The sequence below is a fragment of the Mastigoproctus giganteus genome, chromosome 3, assembly GCF_048544385.1.
Source record: "Mastigoproctus giganteus isolate SK-2022 chromosome 3, ASM4854438v1, whole genome shotgun sequence".
NCBI lineage: Eukaryota > Metazoa > Arthropoda > Arachnida > Uropygi > Thelyphonidae > Mastigoproctus > Mastigoproctus giganteus.
In genome coordinates this window covers 98,919,075-98,942,439 of record NC_143577.1, presented here as the reverse complement: position 1 = coordinate 98,942,439, position 23,365 = coordinate 98,919,075, and the positions used below count along the sequence as shown (strand labels likewise).

The 23,365-nt window shown below is 36.3% G+C and overlaps 1 protein-coding gene across 6 annotated transcripts in view; it reads right to left on the bottom strand.

Moving 5' to 3' along the window:
- The window catches only part of LOC150088181 (rho guanine nucleotide exchange factor 10-like protein), a 465,691-nt gene that overhangs the window by 366,455 nt on the left and 75,871 nt on the right, over nucleotides 1-23,365 (bottom strand). For 4 of the 6 annotated variants that reach the window (XM_090369366.1, XM_090369362.1, XM_090369363.1 and 1 more), the window contains exon 3: nucleotides 18,534-18,638. The exons of 1 other annotated variant lie outside the window; for it this stretch is intronic. In XM_090369366.1, coding sequence (XP_090225492.1) covers nucleotides 18,534-18,638 — 105 coding nt within the window. The remainder of the gene's footprint in view (nucleotides 1-18,533; nucleotides 18,639-23,365) is intronic. One more of the 6 variants, XM_090369365.1, reaches the window with a different exon arrangement.

The following is a 23,365-nucleotide window of genomic DNA, read 5'->3' as shown; positions in this document are numbered from 1 at the left end:
AAGCAATTTCCAAATTAATTCATTCATTCACTCTCACTCAGACATAATAATCTGCTGAAGTTTGACAAGCTCGAGCAAGATCAATGTAACTTGTTGTCTGTGGTTTTAACAGCCCAGAGATTAAAAATATATATTTGTCACAAAAAAATTTTGCTTCTTTAAAGTAGCAGTTAATAAATAATGATAATTGCATTCAAACATATCTGGATAATGTAGATTTCTCAAAACATAAATATACATTACCAGATATATAAAATTATGTTGGCACAACCATCAATACCAACTTCAAAACTTCTTTTGAATCAGAGATTCTGCTTTTGAAAAAACTAATTACCTCCTTATCATTTTTACAAAATACCTATTAACTGAATAATATTCATTTTTTATCATGAAATCACTATGAATAAAATATCAATAAATAAAGCTATATATCAAAATATTTTATATATATATATATATATATATATATATATATATATACACACAGTAGACTCTCGATTTTCTGGGATAGATGGTAAAAAACAAATCCCAGATAATCAATTTCCCGGGTAATCCAAAAATACAGAAGTCCCCGACATACGTAAGAGATACGTTCCGGGACTTCTTACTTCATCGAGTTTTATGTAATTCAAGAATGACTAATAACATATTGCTACTATATTATTATTGACAAATCTGAATTCCGCACGATACTTGTTAATGTTTGGCCATTTTCATACATCCTTATTAGTTTAATTTTCTGATCCAAATCGATGGTTTTCCTTTTGTTGACTGATTTACTAGTAGCGCTGTCATTTATTCTCTTAGTCGGCACCATGATAACGTTGAAATTGAAATTTCCTGAAAAGAACTTCACAGGATTAAGGGGGAAACACTATTATCACCTCACGCGAACTCACATTTTACTAAAGCACATTTCTGGAGGTCACTGCCATTAAACAATTTGCACCTTCCAGATTACTGGGCTTTTCTGTTCGTGCATCTAATTATAAATGGGTAGTAAACTCGATCTTATTGCATTTGCGATAATACCGATAGCTGGAATTGTGTGGGTTTTACGTTATTGGGGTGAAATGTGTCCCCTTCACTGAAATCTTCAGTCATAAAAATAAATAAATAAATTGTAAGAATCTTCTCTTCTCTCCTATTTTTTGCTTGTTACTCCATATCTCATTTGTGCAACTTGTGCGTGCCGCGATCGTCGTTATTGATTGCTTATTTTATTTATTTATTATTTTTATTTGTTTTAAATTTTGCAATCCTAAAAATAAAAAAAAATTTGAGTGAAATAAATTTACATAAAACCATAGTTGCGTAAGTCGGGGACTTATTGTATTGAAAAATGTTCAGCAACCTACGTAAAAATTTGGCGATAGATAAAAAAACTTACCACGCACTACTCGCATGTCCAATATGAAGCTTCCCTTTATTTTTTGCGATGTCGATTTTAAGTCTAATAGCTTCCCTTTATTTTTTCGATCTTGTGTATGGTTTGGTCACCAACATTATAATGGTTCATTAGAGATTTAACAGATGCACCATTTTAAAACTTTCGAATAATTTCTAGTTTTTGTTTAACTGAAAACGCAACTCTTTTGCGTTTACCCATCATTTTCGCGATTTCTAAACAAAAAAAAAAATTTTTTTTTTTTTACTATAAAAAATTCTGACACCCCTGACAAACTAAAAATTTGGTCTTTTTTTTTTTTTTTTTTTATTATTTATTTTTTTTTTTTTGAGCGGCGGATGTGAAGACAGCAGGGATTGCAAGATAATAGGTACACTAATCTCCCAATGACGACTTATGCCGCTTTTCGCTTATTTACGACTTGCAAAATATCTGTTTATACCTATTTTAGTTATTACTCGAATTTTTTGATTTCTGGTTGATTTTTTTTTTTTTTTTTTATTTGGAGTCTTGAAGTGTCCCGGTTAATCCAATTCCGGTTAATCGAGAGTCTGCTGTATATATATATATAAAATATGTATATTTTCCTATATTTTATGTATATGAAATATACACAAAATACTAACCACATTAGATTCATTTTTATCAAAATGATCACTATAAATAAAATATTAATAAATAAAGCCTATATATCAAAAATATTAAATAACTATAAATAACACTTCAGAAAACTGTCAGGCAGTGCAAATGGTTGTAGAGCTAATGTTCAAAACCAACTGCCATGAACCGGATAAATAATAACATATCAATTCTCATGGATAATCTGAAATTATAGACCTTATAGTTGCAACAGTGATAATAGCTGTAAAAGGAAAGCTTTCCAAAGAGCAAGGAGCTCGTGGCCGCAGCCAGAGGTGGAGGTCTGAGACATCCATACAGAATAACCAAGAATACCTATACAGCTCTAATCTGCCAAAGGAAAAGGACAACTTGGGAGCATCTGGTGGCATCGACTGGGAATACCAGCCTTGGGGGGGGTTGTATATAAAATTACCACCAATAAACTCCCTGGGGGAGAGGTTCTGACAACCACTCTCAACACCACAAGGCACAATAACCACTACCTGGGAGCAGTCAATTAATAATATACTGAATACCATTTTCCAGCCACCAATCTCTGACCTCACACCAATAAAAGCCCAACTCTGCCTCCAATGAATGCTACACCATGCAGGAAACCAGAGAGCCCTTCACCCTGGAGGAACTTCATCAAGCAGTATTGAAACTCAAGGACATGAAATGCCTAGGTCCTGACCTTCTGGAGCCCGAGATTGTCAGAAGAGTAGCAGACTACAAGCCATACTTACTGCTGAACCTTTTCAACCACTGTCTGGCAAAAGGATCCTTTCCACTTGATTGGAAAACAGCTAATCTTTGACTTCTCAAGTATCTGAATAAACCGCCACAACAGCCAACATCATATAGACCAACTGCCCTCCTAACTCTTTCAGCAAACTCTTTGTGAGACTCATCTTCTTCAGAATTCACAGGTATTATACAAACACAAACCTACAGGCCGAAAACCAGTATGGATTCCATCGGGGGCGACAGTAGACGCACTAAATAACCTGGTAACATCTGCTCAATCCACGCCTGAAAAATACTTCCTTGTAATTGCCGTCAACTTTGCCAGGGCATTCAACTCACTTTGGTGGCCGAGCATCCTTGGCAGGCTCAGGCAAGCAACAGATTCCTCAATCTCTACTCCCGCATTAAAAGCTATCTATGTAACAGATCTGTCAGTGTAGAGACTCCCTACTCCAGGGTGATCAGAAAGACCCACAGGGCTCAGTCCTAGGACCAACTTTCTGGAACGTGGTTCTGGATGAGTTCCTAAATCAAGATCTTGGGCATGTTGAGTCCCAAGCCTATGCAGACGATATGATCCTTTCCGTGCCTGCCAGCTCAAAAGAGCCCAGCTTGAAATTTCTGCTAACCGAGCACTCTGGCTCCTACAGGAGTGGGCTACCCAGCACAACCTGACAATCTTGGCTGAGAAAACCTCCAGCATCCTCCTGAAAGGGAACCTAAGCCCAACCAGACCACTGCAAATTAAGATCAATGCCACAACCATCAAGCACTGCACCAAGCTTAAGCACCTTGGTGTAATCCTGGACTCCAAACTGTCCTTCCTCCCACACCTATAGTATATCCAAAAGAAGATAAGAAATTACACAGCATTGGTGGCAAGGGTCACCTGCAGGTGACTGGGATCTAAACCAATGTACCCTACCCTGTTTTACAAAGCAGTCTTTATTCCAGCCATCTCATATGCTGCAGGGGTTTGGTATCACCGGGCAACTATTGTCCCAAATCAGAAGAAATTAGCCACCATTCAAAGAGCAATACTACTTACCATCACCAGAGCCTGCTGCACAGTGAGCACTCCTGCTCTCCAAGTCTTCACTGGAGTCCTACCTCTAGACCTTGAAATAAAAGATGCGGCATGTTGTATCATCTGTCCAAAGGAATCTCCACTACCACCATTGGATTCTTCACCCACTCAGCAATCAATCGCAAGACAGAGAAAAGGCACCTTCTCGCTCACCTGCAGCAGGCCTGGCAGGACAGATGGATGACATCCACACAGACCATGGGTCGATACAAGAAAAATTAACGTCTCTAGGCATCACTGATGATCCACGCTGCCATTGTGGCACTGACGAATCTTGGCACCATATAATGTATGACTGTCCTGACTATGAAGACTTGAGATCTATTCTGATCACAAAGATTATTAATTTGCCAAAGGACCAAGAACATATACTAATTAATACCCATGACAATTATAAATACATCACCACTTTCGCAAGGGATGTCTACAACAGACGCAGAACATTAAGGAGCCTAAACCACCAAGACCAATTGTTATTTGGTTTTTTTAGGAGCATTAGCAACTAAGGCCATATTGCCCCAGGATATGCGGTGGTCATTCCCTGACCTTTCCGCATCCTCCGTATTTGGTGGTGACGGGCTCGAACCCCGGTCTAATCAAGAAGCGTGTACTACGCACTGCTGCTCCTTCCCACCTGGCTACGGAGGCGCCTACCAAGACCAATAACTTGAGACAGATTCTGGGCACCCCTCTCCAGTAGCATCAACCACCAACCTTGTCGAAGCTCAATTGAACTGAAATTCACTTCCCTTCCTTCATCCAAGTTCCATCAGGCTGATATCTGCAACTGAATCTGCAGGCAAGATCAACCAGTACCTGATCCCACTCAAGACTCCAAACCCAGACACTAGAGACACCAGCAGCTTTTCTGCCACAAGCCACACTGGCAATCAGAGCACTCTAGCCTGTTTTTCTTTTACTCTCCTCCCCGTCCGGTGGGAAGAGATTGGTTCCTATCTCCTCCCCCTGCCACCCCTACTTCTGCCTGGTGAGGCATGGGCCTGCCTCACTGACTTTCTGGGGTCACCTTCTCTATCGTCCCCATACCTCTGTCTTTTCCCCCAGCCTTCAGTCTTCAGTCTCCCCCCCTACTCTGTCTAACTCTCAGTGTACACCCCACACAACTTATCAATTAATAATGTCCAAATTTAAACCATGGTTATATAAACCTCTCTTGGCCTTTTATATTCTAGCATTAACCCCCTTTTTTATTTATTTATTTTATTTTTTTTTTTTTTACATTGGCCCTTGCCACTGAAATCTTTGGAAACTAGGTGGCAGGGCCTGCCAGAGTACAAAAAATCTATTGGGTACCTGACCTGACTACCTGGGGTTAAGTGCAGTAACAGTGGGTCCCAACAGCTAAATGGTCAGAAGAACAACAGTACACATCCGTCCACTCCCCACACACTTTTTAAATCTCTGGCCTTCACAGAGTTCTGTGCTACACAAACAGAGTACACAACATGGAGAAGGGGGAACCCCCCCTAGTGCTGTCAGACAACTAACACACTTTGCACTTGTAACCCTTACAAGTTTATCGAGCTCTAAGAACTTTTTTTTTTTTTTTTGATTTGGTAGTTGTTGGCGCATCGGCTTCTGTGGCCATATTGCACCTCCCAAGGTTTTTGCAGTACTTTGATCCAAGCCCGAGGCGGGAATCGAACCCGCGACCTTTGGGTTGCCGGGCAGGTACTTTACCCACTCGGCTAGCCCGGTCGGCTGCTCTAAGAACTCAATACAACTCTAGCATCTCCTGTATCTGATATTTAAGAGTATTATTACATGGCATTATGTAAGAAACTGACAGTAGAAGCTCATGTGATCTAACTAAATGGAATAATTGGCAGGTGAATATCATATTAGACAGCAAAAGGGCAAGCTACCAACATGCTCTCTATTTATCTCTACTTGGTTGATGTGGGCGGAGGGATCACATCACTGTATGTATTAAAAAATCTTATTTGGATAAATAGATACATATTTATCCAAATAGGAATATATAACATTTTAACTTATAACCACTTAGATTTTACAAGTGTCACGTTATAACTTAATACATATAACTTAAACTTGATGGGAGATAAGAAATTCATATAACGTTAACTCGGTAGGAGATAAAACTTGAAATTGAAATACATATACAGTAATACCCCGACTTACGCTACCCCGACTTAAGCGAACTCGGAGTTACGCGGTTCTTGATTTTTTTCGTTTGGCAACGCTGCCGCCCACTATCTTCAAGGTCGTTTTTCATATGTTATCGATATACGGTGCGACGGCGGAGAATGAGAGCGAAAGATGAACAAAATTCAACTTTGCTGCTTTTATGTTTTTTATATCAGTGAAGGGGAAACACATTTCACCATAATAACGTAAAAAGCAACACAATTCCAGCTATCGGTATAATCGCAAATGCAATTAGATCGAGTTTACTACCAGTTTATAACAGATTTCACTAGCAGAAACGCAACTGGATTTTTATTGTTTTATGGTAGTAACCCCTAGAAATGTGAGGTGTTAATAGTGTATCTCTGCCTTTATAGTGTTGTTTATTCAGTTGCTACATGCGCGAAGCTTTGTTTATGCGTATCAAGCGTGCCTCCTCGTTTTGTAATTGTGCTTTATTCCCTAAAAATAAGTAAAATACTTAATTAAAAGGTGTGAAAAGGAAGCGTCCTGGTGAAGACACTGCAGATTCAGAGAGAAAAAGAAAAGCAATTATCGATAAACAGAGGCGGACTGGGTCAAAAATTCTTACCCGGGAAAATTTATAGTGGCGTCATACTATGGTTTATGTCCAAAATCACACTGGCCCACCGGGGTTTCCACGGTAAGGCTTATGGCCAGTCCACCTCTGTCGATAGAGAAAAAATATGAAATTGTGAAACGCTTTGAGCGAAATGAAAGACCATGTGATATTGCACGTGCTACAGGCCTAAATGAAGCAACGGCGAAAAGCACATGACAATTTCAAACTTGACAGGTTGAAAATTGAAAAGGGCTCAATTGTAAAGGGCTTAAAAATTTTAGAAAACAGACTCCAACGAAGAACGCGTTATAGCTACAAAGCAAGGAATAAAAAAATTATTAGCTTGCTACGAAGAAATTCTGCGTGAAAAAAAGAACGCGCTGTGTCGTCAGACGAATTTGTTAGATTTTATGAAGCCATCGACATTGAAATAAATTTTTTTACGTAAGTCATTTGTTTTTTTAATACATATTTTGTATTAATATGTATAAAGAACTGCAATTTTATTAATATTTTTCTTCTAAACTAGTGTTTTTGTTAGTCCTTGGTCCCAATTAAGCAAAATTTATATGTATTTATATGCAAAGTTGTACCCCGACTTACGCGAATTCGACTTACGCGATTTTCGTCAGACCCACCTATCGCGTAACTTCGGGGTATTACTGTATATAAAAGAAATAAAATTTCTGATACCTGAATTATATATAAAAACGACTGAAAAGTAAAATTGTCAAGATGAATTAATGCCATCAGATTAGATTAAACATTACATATGCCTGCGAAAATATAAGTACCATGTTTCTTTATTTTTAACAATATAGCCTAAGATTAGTGTATGACCATCACCAAGAGGCAAAATAGTCACTATAATTAGCTACTATTATAGTGACTATTTGGTGCCTCATGGGTGATGGCCATACACTAATCTTAGGCTATATTGTTAAAAATAAAGAAACATGGTACTATAAATATATAGTGTTATTATGGAATTGGGATGTTGAACCTGTTTGGTCCTCCTCCAACTGAGAAAACAATCCGAGACTGGCTACGGGAAGAAGAAACCCTACAGGAAAAGCCACGGCAGAGAAGGCCATGAGAGGCAAGTCAGCAAAATGGCCTAATTTAGAGAGGGAATTGAAGATATAGATTGAGGAGCAAAGGGCAATTGGAATTCCTGTGTCCACAAAGATGGTTCAGCATGAGGCAAGAAGAATTGCTGATGAAAAAGAAGTTACTGATTTAAAAGGAGGACACAATTGGTGCTTCAGGTTCATGAAACAGAATGGACTAAGCATGCGTACACGCACCAGACTTGCCCAAAAGATGCCCGAAAGCTATGAGCAGAAAGTCCTTGAATTTCATCGTTTTGTCATTCAATGTCGAAAGACACATCAGTTTGAGTTGGGACAGATTGCAAATATGGACAAAGTCACCCTTCAATTTGATGTCCCAAGTAACAGAACTGTTGATAAGAAGGGGATGAAAACTGTAACTGTGAAGACAAGTGGACATGAAAAGAGCCATTATACAGTTGTTCTAGCTTGTTGTGCCGACAGAACCAAGCTGCCTCCCTATGCTGATTTTCAAATGCAAAACAATGCCAAAAGAAGACATTCCTTGAGGATTGATTGTCCACGTTCATGACAAGGGTTGGATGGATCAGGATGGGATGAAGATCTGGTTTCAGAAAGTTTGGAGCAGGAGACCAGGTGGGCTCTTACGCAAACCTGCCCTATTGGTGCTTGATCAGTTCAGGGCACGCATAACAAAAAATACAAAGAAGATTGCTGCAGAGCAAAAAACAAAACTTGCCATCATACCTTGACATCCCAGCTCCAACCACTTGATGTCAGCATTAACAAATCCTTCAAAGCTGACAGAAGAGACGAATGGAACCAATGGATGAAGTCTTCTGGGGACAATTTTACACCAGCAGGAAGAGTGAAGAAACCAACTATAGGAGAAGTTTGTACCTGGGTGAAAAGATCCTGGGATAATATCAAGATTGAGATCATTGTCAAGTCATTTAAGAAATGTGGCATTTCAAATGCCATAGATGGAACTGAGGACGAGGCAATATATGAAGACAGTGATTCGTCATCAGACACAGATGAGGACAAGCTAATGGATGGGAGTTTTGACAGTGATGAGTTGTATGAATTTTACGATGAATAAAACTTGAGTTCAATAACTTTATGAAATACATTTTTTTTTTTTTTTTTTCAAATTTCGGGCCCCAAAATTAAGGTGCGTCTTATACATGGGGAAATATGGTACTTAAAGAGAAAGGGTGCAAGAATATTTACTGATGCTATCAAGGCAGTGTTCGACGGGTCAGAAAACTGCTAGTTTGGGGAGAGGATACACTGATTAATTAATTATCAATAGCCACTGTCAGAGGTGAAAGTGATTCTTGAACTGTTTCTATTGGAATGAGCAGCAACCAGGAAAACAAGATGCTGGGGGTTTCAGGGACTGCTGGGAATCATCGCAGAAAAAGTAAAAACATGGGCTGTGATAGGGTAGCTAAGAATAAGAACAGGTGCATGTATACTTGCATGCACACCAATGCCAGGAGTTTAACAAACAAATTTCATGAATTTGAAGTACTAGTCAAAACTTCAAAGGCAGATATTGTTGGGATATCCGAGATGTGGTGTCACACATATATAAGGAATAGAGAATTGGAATTTGGGGAGTACAATGTGTACAGAAAGGATAGACAGAACAGGAAGGGAGGATAGGTTATGCCTTTAGTTAAGAAACACAAAATCTAAGAAAGTGCATCCAGTTGACATGGGTGGACAGTGTTGAGTCAGTTTGATATGACATAACCACAGGAAAAGCAAAATTGAGAGTAGGAGTGTGTTATAAGCCAATTGACTCTGATAAGTATAATGAAAAACTGTAGAGAGAAAGAGTGGGCCAGTAAAAACTCAGATTGTCTTATAATTGGGAAGAACTTCCTACATATTTACTGGAACTTGTGAGTTGGTCAGACACACAGCAGCAAGGCTTTTGTGGATTAGGATGATTGTTTTCTACAGCAGCATGATAGAGAAGCAGTCAGAGGGAGTAATACTAATGACTCGAATGAGTACAATGAACAATTATAATGGGGGATTTTAACTTCCCAGATATAGACTGGAAGTTATGGATTGGTCACTCGCACACTAGTAAGACTTTTGTGGATTTATTGGATGATTGTTTTCTGCAGCAGCATGTTCAAAAGGCAACCAGAGAGTGTAATACTCTTGATCTGGTTATCAGCAGTGATCATTCGTGTATTAAGAATTTGCAGATAAAGGAACCATTAGGTGGCAGTGATCACAGCGCACTGATGTGGGATTTACTTAAAGATATCATTACCATCAGGGGTAAAGGAAGGGGTTTTTGCTTCCGCAAAGGCGACTATAGTGGTCACAGACAGTTCTTAAATTCTGTACAGTGGGACCAGCTGATGATGTTACCAACAGCAAATTCTAAGTGGGAAGCATTCAAGGAATTAATAGTGGAAGCTACTAAACATTTCATACCTATTAAGAAATATTGTTCAAGGTTTAGGCCTAAATGGTTGTCAAATGAACTAATGAGACTCTTGGCAGAGAAGAAAAATGCATGGGATGCATATAAATTATCAGGTGACACAGAAGCCTATGATATACATAAGCTAGTCTGTAATCAAGTCACAAAGGAGGTTAGGCAGGCAAAGGCAGATTATGAGAAATCTTTGGCAAAGGATGCTAAGAAAAACAGCATGGATTTCTTTACTTATATAAACTCTAAAAGGAAGGGGATGAATCTGATTCGTCCAATTGATATCGATAATTCGACTGTTGATGATCCTGCTCAGATAGCAAACACAAACTGAATGAATATTTTGCATGTACATTCACACGAGGAGTTATTAAGGTGTGAAAATGTCACAAGGTTATCAAATTGTAACATGGTGCTTAATGATTTTGTAATAACTCAGAACAAAGTGGAGGAGAAATTGTTGAAGTTAAACATAAGAAAGGCACCTGGGGTGGATGGGATCTATCCAGTTATATTAAAGGAGGTGGCAACGAAACTAAGCAAACCCTTAGCCATAATTATGAGAGCGTACTTGGACTCAGGGGAGGTTCCCACGGACTGGAGATGTGCAAATGTATCCCAAATTCACAAAGGGGGATCGAAGGGTGACACGAGTAATTACAGACCACTTAGTTTAACTTCTGTTCAGGGGAAAATAATGGAGTCACTGGTTAAAGATGCACTGCAGGATCATCTAGACTAGACTGCAGCAATAATTCAGACACAGCATGGGTTTGTTAACGGAAAGTCTTGTCTGACAAATTTGATACGATATTATGATGTGGTTACAAAGGAACTGGATGCAAAAAATAATTTTGATATCATATACTTGGATTTCAGGAAAGCTTTTGACACTGTTGCGCATGAAGACTACTGTACAAATTGGAGCAGAATGGTATTAAGGGTAAGTGGCTACAATGGATAAAAGGATGGTTGAGTGGGAGAAGACAGAGGGAGGTAATCAATGGGTGCTGCTCTTCGTGGACTAATGTTATTAGTGGAGTCCCACAGGATTTGGTGTTGTGTCCACTGTTGTTTTGTATATTTATCAATAATATTGATGAAGGTATATCAGACTTATTATCGAAGTTTGCAGATGATACAAAGGTTCTAGAAAATTTGGGCAGATGGGCTGAGAAGTGGCAACTGAAGTTTAACATTGACAAATGCAAAGTACTGCATATGGGTAGAAGTAACCCCCAGAGAAACGCACCAACTGTGTGGTACTACACAGTTGGTACGTTTCATTTTCATTTCATTTTCTATTTCATTTCATTTTCTTTTTTTTGTATTTCATTTTCTACCCCAGAGGTAGAAAATGAAAAAGACCTGGCAGTAATTGTGCAGTCAGATATGAAGTTTTCTGAGCAATGCAGACAGGTTGCCAGGGCAGGTCATGGGGTGCTGTCAATGATATACAGGAATTTTGTAGCAGGAAAAAGGAGGTGATTGTCCCTCTGTATAAGGCAATGGTCAGGCCACACCTTGAGTACTGCGTGCAGGTCTGGAGGCCTCATTTTAGGAAGGATGTAGGATTTGCTAGAGTATGTACAGAGAAGGGCAACAAGATTGGTGAGGGGAATGAAGGGATCATCTTACCTGGAAGACTACTGTAAATTGGGACAATATGGTATTATGGGTAAATTGCTTCTATGGATAAAGGGATGGTTGAGTGGGAGAAGACGGGGTGGTAATTAGTGGACACTGCTCTTCGTGGTCTAAAGTAATTAGTGGAGTCTCCCAGAGTTTTTGGTGTTGGGCCCATTGTTGCTTTCTATATTTATTAATGATACTGATGACGGTATATATCAGGCTTAATGTCCAAAAGTTTGCAGACAATACAAAGATTGGCAGGGTTGTTAATGACACTGACAGTACACTACTGCAACAGGATCTAGCAAAGTTGAGCAGATGGGCTGAGAGGTGGCAACTAAAGTTTTAATGATGACAAAATCAAAGTGCTGTATATGGGTAGCAGTAACCCCAGAGTAACGTACCAACTTTTCGGTACTATATTCGGGGAAGTGGAGAATGAAAAAGATCTGGGGTAATTGTGCAATCAGATATGAAGTTTTGTGAGCAGTGCAGACAAGCTGCAAGAGTAGCTCATGGAGTCTTGTCAATGACATACATACAGGAATTTTGCTAGCAGGGATAAATTGATTATCTCCTTGTATAAGGCAATGGTCAAGCACACCTAGAGTACTGTATAAAGGTTTGGAGGCCTCATTTCAGGAAGCATGTAGAGCTGCTGGAACGAGTACAGAGAAGGGCAGCGAGATTGGTGAGAGGAACAAAGTGTTGCTCTTATGAAGAAAGGCTTAAGGTCTATAAATTTGCCTAGTCTGGAGACTAAGCACCTGCGAAGTAATTTGATTGAGGTGTATAGGGTCTTGAATGGTTTGAGAAAGCTCAATGCTGATGAGATTCTTCCTCTTGCCCAGATTAATTGCCTGAGGGGACAAATTCAAATTGAGGAAAGACAGTTGTAGAATAGGTGTGTGGAAATCTGGCTTTAGCCAGCGGGTGGTTGATTGCTGGAAGAAGTTCAATCTGTCGTTGTAGAAGTTGACAGCTTAAATAAATTCAAGGCTGAACTAAACAAACTTCTGGAGTGAATGGATGGATGAAAAGAGAAGGGGTTTTTTTTTTTGGTTTTTTTTTTTGGCTGATGGTATTATAAGCTTGCTTTCTTCAATCATATAATGCTAATTCTTAAATCACAATTTAATGTATGTTCCAGCAATTAAGAAATTATTGAAATCTACATTAAAAATGTGGCTCAGCAAAGAACATTGGGCATCAAACATTCAAGTTTATCCAACATGTCTATCAACCATATCAGACAAAAAAATTCCAAGACATAATATTGAAGTTGCAAAAGAACATTGCATTAGTTAGTTTACTGAAATTGACAGCCACAAGGCTTTTATTTAACAATAGTGATAGCCGTAAGACTCCAGTAGTTTACCAAAATCTGACACAGAATAACAGTTCCTGATAATCAAAGGTATACACACTTGGGATATGCTTAACAAGGACTCAGCCACAGGTACCAAAATGAGTTTAAGTAGACACAGAATATCTCAATTTATAATTTATTTTAAAAAATGACTACAACTGCTATTATCTAAAGCAGTTATTATAAAACCTAAAATAAATTATTAAATTACCTGTTTTATCTTATAAATTGATTATGGTTTAATTAATATATTTAATTCAAATATCAGTTATTATAAATTAACTTTTTATTAATTTATTGTTTGATAAACATCATTTCATTTATTTAGTTATTAAACAATAATTAAATTAAACTGATGAAAAGCAAAAGCACATTTCTGATAGTTTTGCATTCTTTGCCAGAGATTCTCATAATCTGCCTTAGCTTGCCTAGCCTCCTTTGTGACTTGATTGCAATCAAGTTTATATCTACTGTAGGCTTCAATATTACCTGATAATTTATATGCATACCACGCATTCTTCTTCTCTGCCATGAGTCTCATAAGTACACCTGGCATCCATTTAGTTCTAAGCCTTGAATGCTATTTCTTAATGGGTTGATTTTGATTTGGTAGTTGTTGGCGCATCGGCTTCTGTGGCCATATTGCACCTCCCAAGGTTTTTGCAGTACTTTGATCCAAGCCCGAGGCGGGAATCGAACCCGCGACCTTTGGGTTGCCGGGCAGGTACTTTACCCACTCGGCTAGCCCGGTCGGCTTTCTTAATGGGTATAAAAAAGCTTAATAGCTTCTACAATTACATCCCTGAATGTTTCCGTTGGTTCCACTGCATAGAATTTAAAAACTGTCCAAGACCACTGCAGTCACCTCACAAAAAACCTTCGCTTTGCCCTTGATAGTTGTAAATCTTTAAGTAAATCCCTCATCAATACACTATGATCACTGCCACCTAGTGGATTTTCTACCTGCTGATTCTTAATGCACAAAGGGTTGCTGCTGATAATCACATCAAGTGTATTGCTTTCTCTTGTTGCCTAACATGTTGGTGTAACAAACAGTTATCTAGAATTTGCTGTTTACGTTACCAGAAACAATTTAAAATAATATTAAAACTGAAAAAAAATAAGATTTAGGATTATGCAAGTATGAGCTTGTGTCAACATAAACCTTGCAATTAACTGAACTTAATAAGTTTATTAGTTTGGGTGACAAAACAAGTTAGCAAGACACAGGATAAATTAACAGTACTAACTATCCTCTAAAATAGTGCTTTTAAACTTTGTCACTTCAGACACTCATCTTAAAAGTTAAAAATGCTATATTTACAAAAAAAAACCCTACTGCAGTGTTTTTCAACTGTCTTTCTACAAACATTGCCCAAGTATGGCACAAAATATCTTGCCAAAAATGAATGCTTGTTTACATTTCAATAAATACTAATTTTGCTTTTTATATAAAAAGCAAAATATTATACTATCTATCTATCTTAAAAAGAAATTCTCAAGATGTATTTAATCTGAATTATTTTGTTTACAGCCATAAGAATTTTTTTTTTTTACTGGAAAGTTGAACAAAATAAAAGTTTATATATATTTGATGCTCTAGCAGTATGTGGTGTTCATGTACTGGCAGTACACCAAAGAACACTATACATGGTGTTCCATCAATTACTTACCTATTCCAGTGTTCAATTCTTCATTAAAGGTATAAAAACACTGTAATAAAGTTGACTACCATTTATTAAAATTGAGCTTGGTAATGTCATATAGGAACTAAAAATGTGTCACTTCATTCTAAGTTGAGAATCACTGCTCTAGACAATAATCCCAAGCCTTCAGGAGTCACTGTATAGCACGTAAATTGCACACCCATCAGAGGATTTCAACGAAGACAGAGGATCATCATATCACAAAAATTCTACAGATTAATTTGAAGACCAGAATTTCAACACAATGTAGCTAACGTACTTTGATCCTTTACTTGGGGTCCCAGATTTTATATAAATAGTTTAGTAAGATAATGCAATATGTCTTATTAACAAACTATAAGAGTGATAATATAGTAAGACCTCCAATTACTACACACAGGTTTAGAAACTTCATTTCAGGAAATGACACAGATCTGTTGGAAAGGGTGCACAGGAAAGTAACAATGCTAGTTTGGGGGCACAAAAGGATATTCTTACCAAAAAAGTCTCACCATAAGTGTTCTGGAAACAGGGCATCAACCTCATTGAAATATTTAAATTTTTAGGAGAGTTAAATAAACTAGATGCTGACAGAATCTTTACTCTTCCTCAGATAATTAACACAAAGGTGGGGGGAGACACAAATTGAAAAAGAAACAAATTGACAAATTTCGCTCATCTGTTTTGGTTGCAAAACAGATGAGCGAAAATTTGCCTTCAGCCAGAGAGTAATTGACTGTTGGAATAAATTTCCACAAATGCACTTCCACATTTGTGGAAGTGCATAGTTTGAACAAATTTAAAAGAGTGGACAAAATATCAGAAATACCAGGCAATGATGCCTGGTACTTCTGATATTCCCCCCCCCCTCTCTACTGACTAATGCTATATGAGCTTTGCTTCCTCACATCATTTTGTCAATAGTAATTCACAGGAATTACATTCTTGAAGGTTCTTACAAGTTGTAAATATATCAACTCAAGCAAGCATTGTCTGGAGTTGTTTTAAGCGATTTTGGTACTGACCACTTCAGTCATAGTGCACCAGTTCCTATGGTATTCTACTCTGTATGTGCGTTGTTTTTTTTTTTTAATCACGTGATATGTCTGTACAAGCATGTATTCATTGGCTGGTATGTATGTTCTATGGGCTGGAATAACTCAAATTAAAAACCATTCCCTCTACCTGACATATGCTAATTACAACCTCAACAGGGACTTTAAGAATTTCCTCAGTCTGACAGAATTTGACCCTAGATCTCTCTAAATAACTGATAAATCCAATATACTGTCATGGAATATTTCATGCAGTGATGTTTTACAAAGAGGATATATCAATGATATTGCAAGGTTTTTTTTGTATAAATAAATTTATGTTAAAATATTAATTATGTGCAGTTAATTTGGACAATAAATAAATAAAACAATGTAATTTATACAATCAATATAACAAAATGTTAAGCACATAAACACAAGGTTTAATATTTTAATATAATATGAATTTATGATCTACACAGAAAAGAAATACTAATAAAATAAACTTGATGACAGTGCTATTGGAACATATGGTATCCAAATAAAGATTCAGGATGAGGTTCTTCTGAGATCATATAGAATAGTACTGACTTCCTCAATGGTAGTGAAGACACCTAGAAAGTCTTTGAAAACATAACCTACACTTTTCTTTATCAGGGGCTGGAAAAGGGTGAGTATTAAAGGTAAACTGTGCTTTTTCCTCCAGTAATTTCTTAATGCTGTCAATGCAAAAATCTTTCTCACTTGCTGACTTGTTTGACATCAATACAGATGAGCATGTCTTGGTACATTATCAAAGAAGAGGAAAATCCTAAAAATCCAATTTTTCCCCCCTTTAGATATATTCTTACCAGTCTATAAACAGCTGAGAAGTGACCCAAGTTTTTATTAGCTGCCAAAAACATAGCAAATATTGCTCATCATTTTTTTTTCTCTTTCAATAACAGCCTTAGGGATAGTAAACCAACATAAGTAAGACCTATGAATATAAGAGTATTAACAATCCTTAGTTTCTTTGAAACCAGGTGTTGTTCCCTATTCCTTTGAGTAATGTTCTAGTTGACACTGACCACTTTCAGGATAAGTCCTTGGCATTGAAGATTTGTTCTGCTTTTTAACCTCTTTTAATTATATTAAGGTGCTGAAAAAGAAAACTTGCACCTTCATACTATCAGTTGATTCCAATTCCATTACCAACTTGGTAACATGAAGATTGAATCTCATCTCATTATCAAACCAGCCTTTGGTGACACTGCATAAAACAGTTCTCTCTGCATCCTTGTTCTGTAATTTGTCCAGGCAAAAAACCATTTCTCAAATCCACTAAAAGAAACTTCCTTCGCCAACTGGTCCCCCAATCACAAATTCATCTTTTACAAGATGGGAACAAAGCAAATGATAAAAAAATTTTTACTTTTTGGAGCACTTGCTAAAACACTAGCCATTATTTTATTTTGTGCGAAACTCTCAAACCTCTATTTATGCCAAAATGTCTGCTCACTAACATTAGACTATTGCCACTTGAGAGTCGCACTCCTATCAGGAACAATATTTCATACTTCTTTAGATAAGAATTCTATACTATTGATCTTTCCCTTGGAGAACTTGGTTACTTGTAAAAAATATCAAAAGATTACTCAATGAATAAAAGAGCCAAACTGGTTTTTTTTTTTTTTTTATTATTATTCTAAACATACCATTTGATCTTTCTTAAATAATGAAATCCACAATGGACAAGTATGATCTCAAGAACATTTTTCACAAATGATCACAATATGAAAATTACCAACATAAATGGCAGGGTCCATCCTGGTGAACAACTAAACAAGCTAGTCAACCAAAAAATAAAATAAATACACACGCACTGATTAGCTTCATTATCTCAAAGGTTTCTAAATGTTTATGTACAATAAATTGTCTGAATGGAAATTCTGATAACAGCTGTAATCATTTTCAACTGAACATGAGCTAAATATTTATATAAAGTTTCATTCCAATCTGAATATTTTTATAAGAGTATCCGTATGACATAGTTATCCTGTAACAGCCACGTAGGACAGCACTTGTCAGCACAGAGTTTTTCAAATTATGTATGGAAATTAACAAACCAGAAGGCCAGTAAATATTTATTGCATAAATTAATCTATCTGTAACACAGCAAAGTGCCTTTAAGCAAACTCTGCTATAAATAAGCAAACATCACCAGCCAAGTGAGAAGGCACTTTAATGCAGATACTTGCTTATTGTCCCCATTATCTATATCTTAACTTCAATTATCACTACATATGAAATTTTTTAACAGAATATTTACAATTGCCTGATAGTGTAATGTTCAGGATGAAGTGAAAGACAAGACCCAGAAACTGAAACCATACTTATGCAAGTTTATATATCAATCTAGGATCATGAAATTATCAACACTAAATACTGTTGAGTTGAAGCAGCTCTTATCTAAGGAATCATTAATGTAATAAATTACAATCAATCTCCTAATATTTAGCAAAACATTTTCTTAACTCTTTTAATAGCATAAATTTACATTTAAAGATATTAGTTTATAGGATTATAGAAAGTATGAATGCATTAAAAGGATAGGTTTGTTAGTCTGGTTGAATGAAGCAAACTGGGAAGACAGAGAAAGAATGAACAGCCACCACCAACCTCTGGAAGATAAACACTGCTGTCTATGGGAGTCATCATAGAGCATGTAGAGAGGCTCATCACAGGATCTTGCTGAATACATGGGATCACTGTATCGCTGGGCTGCTGCAATTAGAATGATAGAAGGAAAAGGCAATAGATATAAACTACTACTAACCAGCCACTAAAACTTCTCATCAGGAAAGATATGAGTGTTTTTTAGCATTAAGAAATATTTTTAAATTATCTCAGAATATGTATTAATTTTTGAATTATTTAAAAACTAATCTTATTATATCCATTTAGTGGACATCAAATACATTAGCCTGTGAAATAAAAGATGCAGAGTACTTAAATTCTTGGTGAAAAAGGCTTTTAAAGTTTATGTAGTATTTACAATTATCTATTACATAGCTACTAACTTTTGAAAGGCTGGAGGTAGGGGTAACTGTAAGCAGGAGGGAAACAGGATATTTTTTGGAAAATAGGTTTTTAAAGTCCATACTGTAATAGAAATTAAATTTCACTGATAACATACACCTCTTATATTAAAATATAGCCATGGAATTATTTATCAGTACACTATGCTTTCAATTTTTCTGGATATTTCTGTCTGTGGATTTCTAGTCAGATTCTCTGTCAGACAACTAATTATGATTGCTTCAAGAAAGATACTGTAGCAGACTGCACTCTTCGGAAACAGTGAGTCAAATTTTTTTTTTATTTTTATTATTGTTATTTGGTTTTTTTAGGAGCATTAGCAACTAGGCCATATTGCTCTGGGGATATGTGGTGGTCATTCCCTAAACTTTCCGCATCCTCCGTATTTGGTGGTCATGGGCTCGAACCCCGGTCTAATCAAGAAGCATGTGCTACGCACTGCTGCTCCTGCCCACCTGGCTATGGAGGCGTGCATTTTTTTTTATAACAATGGCATCACTATAAACTATAGTGATGTCATTCTATAGTGACTTGGCTATAAAGCTCCACAGTTTCACCAGGAAGAGACCCCTCACCTGGCTGAATATTCTCCTGCATTGCTATGGAATTTTTTAAAAATGTCAAGCATTACTTTGGCTAATTCATTATATTTCAAGCACTTGTCAGTTTCCCCAACCAGGAACCACTGTACATAAATTTGTTTTTTTTTTTTTTTCATTATTATGAAAGAACTGACATTATTGATGCTGCAAAACAGCTCTTTATTTTCAATGATACTAAGAAGTACTGGAAATTCTGGGTGTGTACATGCACATGCTTTTGCAAAATCAGTTCTTCAGTTTGGTTCAAGAAAAACTGTCCCTGAGTAGCACTGGATGACAAACTGGTTTTCCATACAATTATATTTAAGTTAAAGTTAAGCAATATTTAACTTAATGGCTAGTGAAAACTCAGTTGGTAACTTGCTATGTCTAAATTCTGTTTAAAGCCAGCAGGCTTTCCACTACTGTATGGAAACATGTTTGGGTCTTAGGAATTAACAATAGAAAGTCACAGCTGGACTTTAATTGGGAATTTTAACTAATTGCACATACCTGGAAAATCGTGAACTTTAACTAAATCCACAAATCTTGAAAATTATGAACTTTTAAAAAGTCCACAATTTATCAAATTTATTCATAATCATACAGCTTCTACTATGAGTGTATTAAATATTTGAAATTTTGTCAGCACACAAATCACCTCAATGGCACAAAACTGGTAGAACTGCACTAATGCTTTTTTACCATACGTATAAAACACTTGAGTTTTCTATAAATGTTGTAATGGTGCACTACTTATCAGTTCACCATCAACCTGTTTTGACATACTGTCTCTGCATTCATCTCTCAATGGAGGGCCAGCCTGCGTTTATTTACTTTGAAAATAAATCATTAATGACATTAGTTTTTAATGAAGTTTAAGTTATTTTGTTAATTTTATTGATTTTTAAATTGAGAAAGGATCGGGCTGTAACGTATGCACTGTACTGCAAATGAAAAACCTGCAAAATAAAGTTTTTTCTTTAATTTTATTTATTTTTTTTATGGCTAGTTGACAATTACAGAAACTATTCTCAGGTGTTTTGTTACACCTGAGAATAGTTTCAGTCACATTTAATAACGAAAATAAGAAATTCATAGAATGTTTAAAAAAAAAACGATTTTAACACAGTTTCACTACTTTTTTGCAAAAAGAAAAACACAGAGGGGAAAAACTATGTTATTGCAAGTATGGACTATGTTACAACTGTGAGAAAGAGGAGTCGAATTAAGTCAGAATGACCAATTCTTCATCAATTCTAAACCTGGGGAGTTGACTATTATGCTATTATAATTTTCTAAGAAGATGACTTCACTCACATTATTGCTGTTGGTAATAAGAAACTTTAAATCTGTTTTAAGAACACTGAATATTCACTTACACTGTATAAACAATATTTCAAAACTGGGGGGGGGGGTTGGAACAGAACAAAATGTAATTTGCACATTATGAGTAGCACGGAAATAATAAAAAGAACAAACTGCAAAGAAATAATTGGATTTTTTTATATTCTGGATATTGCTATGCTAAAAAACAAAAAGAGGGGAGGTCCTTTAAACACATCAGCTTGAGCTCTATGAAAAGAGGATGGTGCATTTCAAATTATTGAATGGAGAATAGTAGAACTAGGTTTAATTCATAAATGCTATACATTAAGTACTAATATATCTTATTGTATTAATAAAGACAAAATAATATAGGGAAGTCAGGATTACCAGGACTTGTTATCACTTATTTCACAAAGAAAGCTTTCAATTCTCTTACAATGGTTCAACAGTTCCACAAATTTAGCTTAAAGAAAATTTCCAAATATCTCATTTCCTAGCTAAAAGAAAATTTCCCAATATCTAATTTCCTAGCTAAAAGAAAATTTCCCAATATCTAATCTGCAAACTAACCTTCTTTAATCTAAATATGAGGGGTATCAGAAAAGTCTCTGGCATACTATAGAAAGAATGAAAAAGTGTAAATGAACAGACTTGTAATCAACAAAGCATCTCTAAAGGGATACATACTTCCTACAACAATCCCTCATCTCGTTTTTTCATGAACTCAAGGAGTATTATGAATAACATCATTATTTTACCTATAGTGACATTCTTTCAAATAATCTTTCAGCACAGAAAACATGTGATAATACAAAAGGGCCACATCAAAAGAACAGGATGGGTATAACAAAATTCATAATCTAAATCACTGATTGAGAGTTTCCACAAGTAACAGGGCATTACCAAGCAGTAAGAGACTTCCTCTGAAGAGTTTCCCATATTTTGCCTTTAAATTGCTTACGAAATTTCAGTAATAGGGAAAAATAATATTCACCCATAAATAGATTTACCCTTTTTGAAACTAATCAATAAATATCAAACCTTCTATATATATATATATTTTGTGTTTTTATTATTTTAGTTAGTGTCTAATATTGTTTTTAATTTGTCACTTGCTACGTTAATGTCATTGCCATGTGGCAATTGGACAATTATACGTGCTTGATATATTTTAGTTTGATTGCTTAGATTACTTAAATTTATATAATATTTATTATATAATTTGAACACCACCACAGACCCCTAGGAATAGGTTAGACTAAAAACTCTAACTAAATCTCCTGTTCAGTATACACCTTAATACCCTATAGAAAATAGATACCAAAAATTTAAGTAATCTAAGCAATCAAATTATATAATAAATATTATATAATTTGAACACCACCACAGACCCCTAGGAATAGGTTAGACTAAAAACGCTAACTAAATCTCCTGTTCAGTATACACCTTAATACCCTATAGAAAATAGATACCAAAAATTTAAGTAATCTAAGCAATCAAACTATATATATATATATATATATATATATATATATATATATATATATATATATATATATATATATATACACATACATAAATATTATCTGTAAAAATTTCTTGTGGTAAGGATAATAATGATATTCCACAGCTTTGTCTCTGGAACACAGTAACATATTCAAATTTCATCTATGGTCATCAACTGGTTGACAAACTTTTCTGAACCCCATAAAATTTAACAAGAATTTTTGCACAAATCACCCTCTTTACTCTCATTTTACCCTAATTACTTTTTTCATGCTCAGTTCTTCGGGGATGTTATGAGATTCGTACACAGGATATGTTTAGTTTCTTTGCTATATATATAAACTCAATCCAACATTACTTTCAAAATCAGGTGATAAACAGCATCAATCTTTTCAATAATCATTCAGATGTGGGTTTTTTTATTTTTTTGGTAGTTGTTGGTGCATCGGCTTCTGTGGCCATAATGCACCGCCCACGGTTTTTGCAGTACTTTGATCCAAGCCCAAGGCGGGATTCGAACCCGCGAACTTTGGGTTGCCAGGCAGGCACTTAACCCACCTTACTAGCCTGGTCGACTTCAGATGTGGGTGCATTTTTGGTGATATTATGACAACTTTTGAATTCAGAAACAGTGTAATTACAAAGGGTACTAGGAAAGTTTTGCAATACAGCTTTGTTTATTTAATTTTTTCAAAGTAATTTCCTCTACATTCAATACACCTCTCCATCCTCCGAAACCAATCTTTAAACCAGTTCTGCCAAGTTTCACTAGGGAGTAAAGCACACTCGCTGTCCCAAGCCCGTAGAAGGTCCTCATCACTGGAAAACCGCCTCGCTTTTAGCTTCATTTTCACATGCGGGAACAGTGCAAAGTCGCAGGGAGCAAGGTCTGGACTGTAGGGAGGGTGCTCGAGAAGTTTCAGTCCTGTCGTGGTCAAATATTTGGTGCAGGCTTTGGCGCGGCGAGCTGGAGCATTATCGTGATGGAGGTACCGG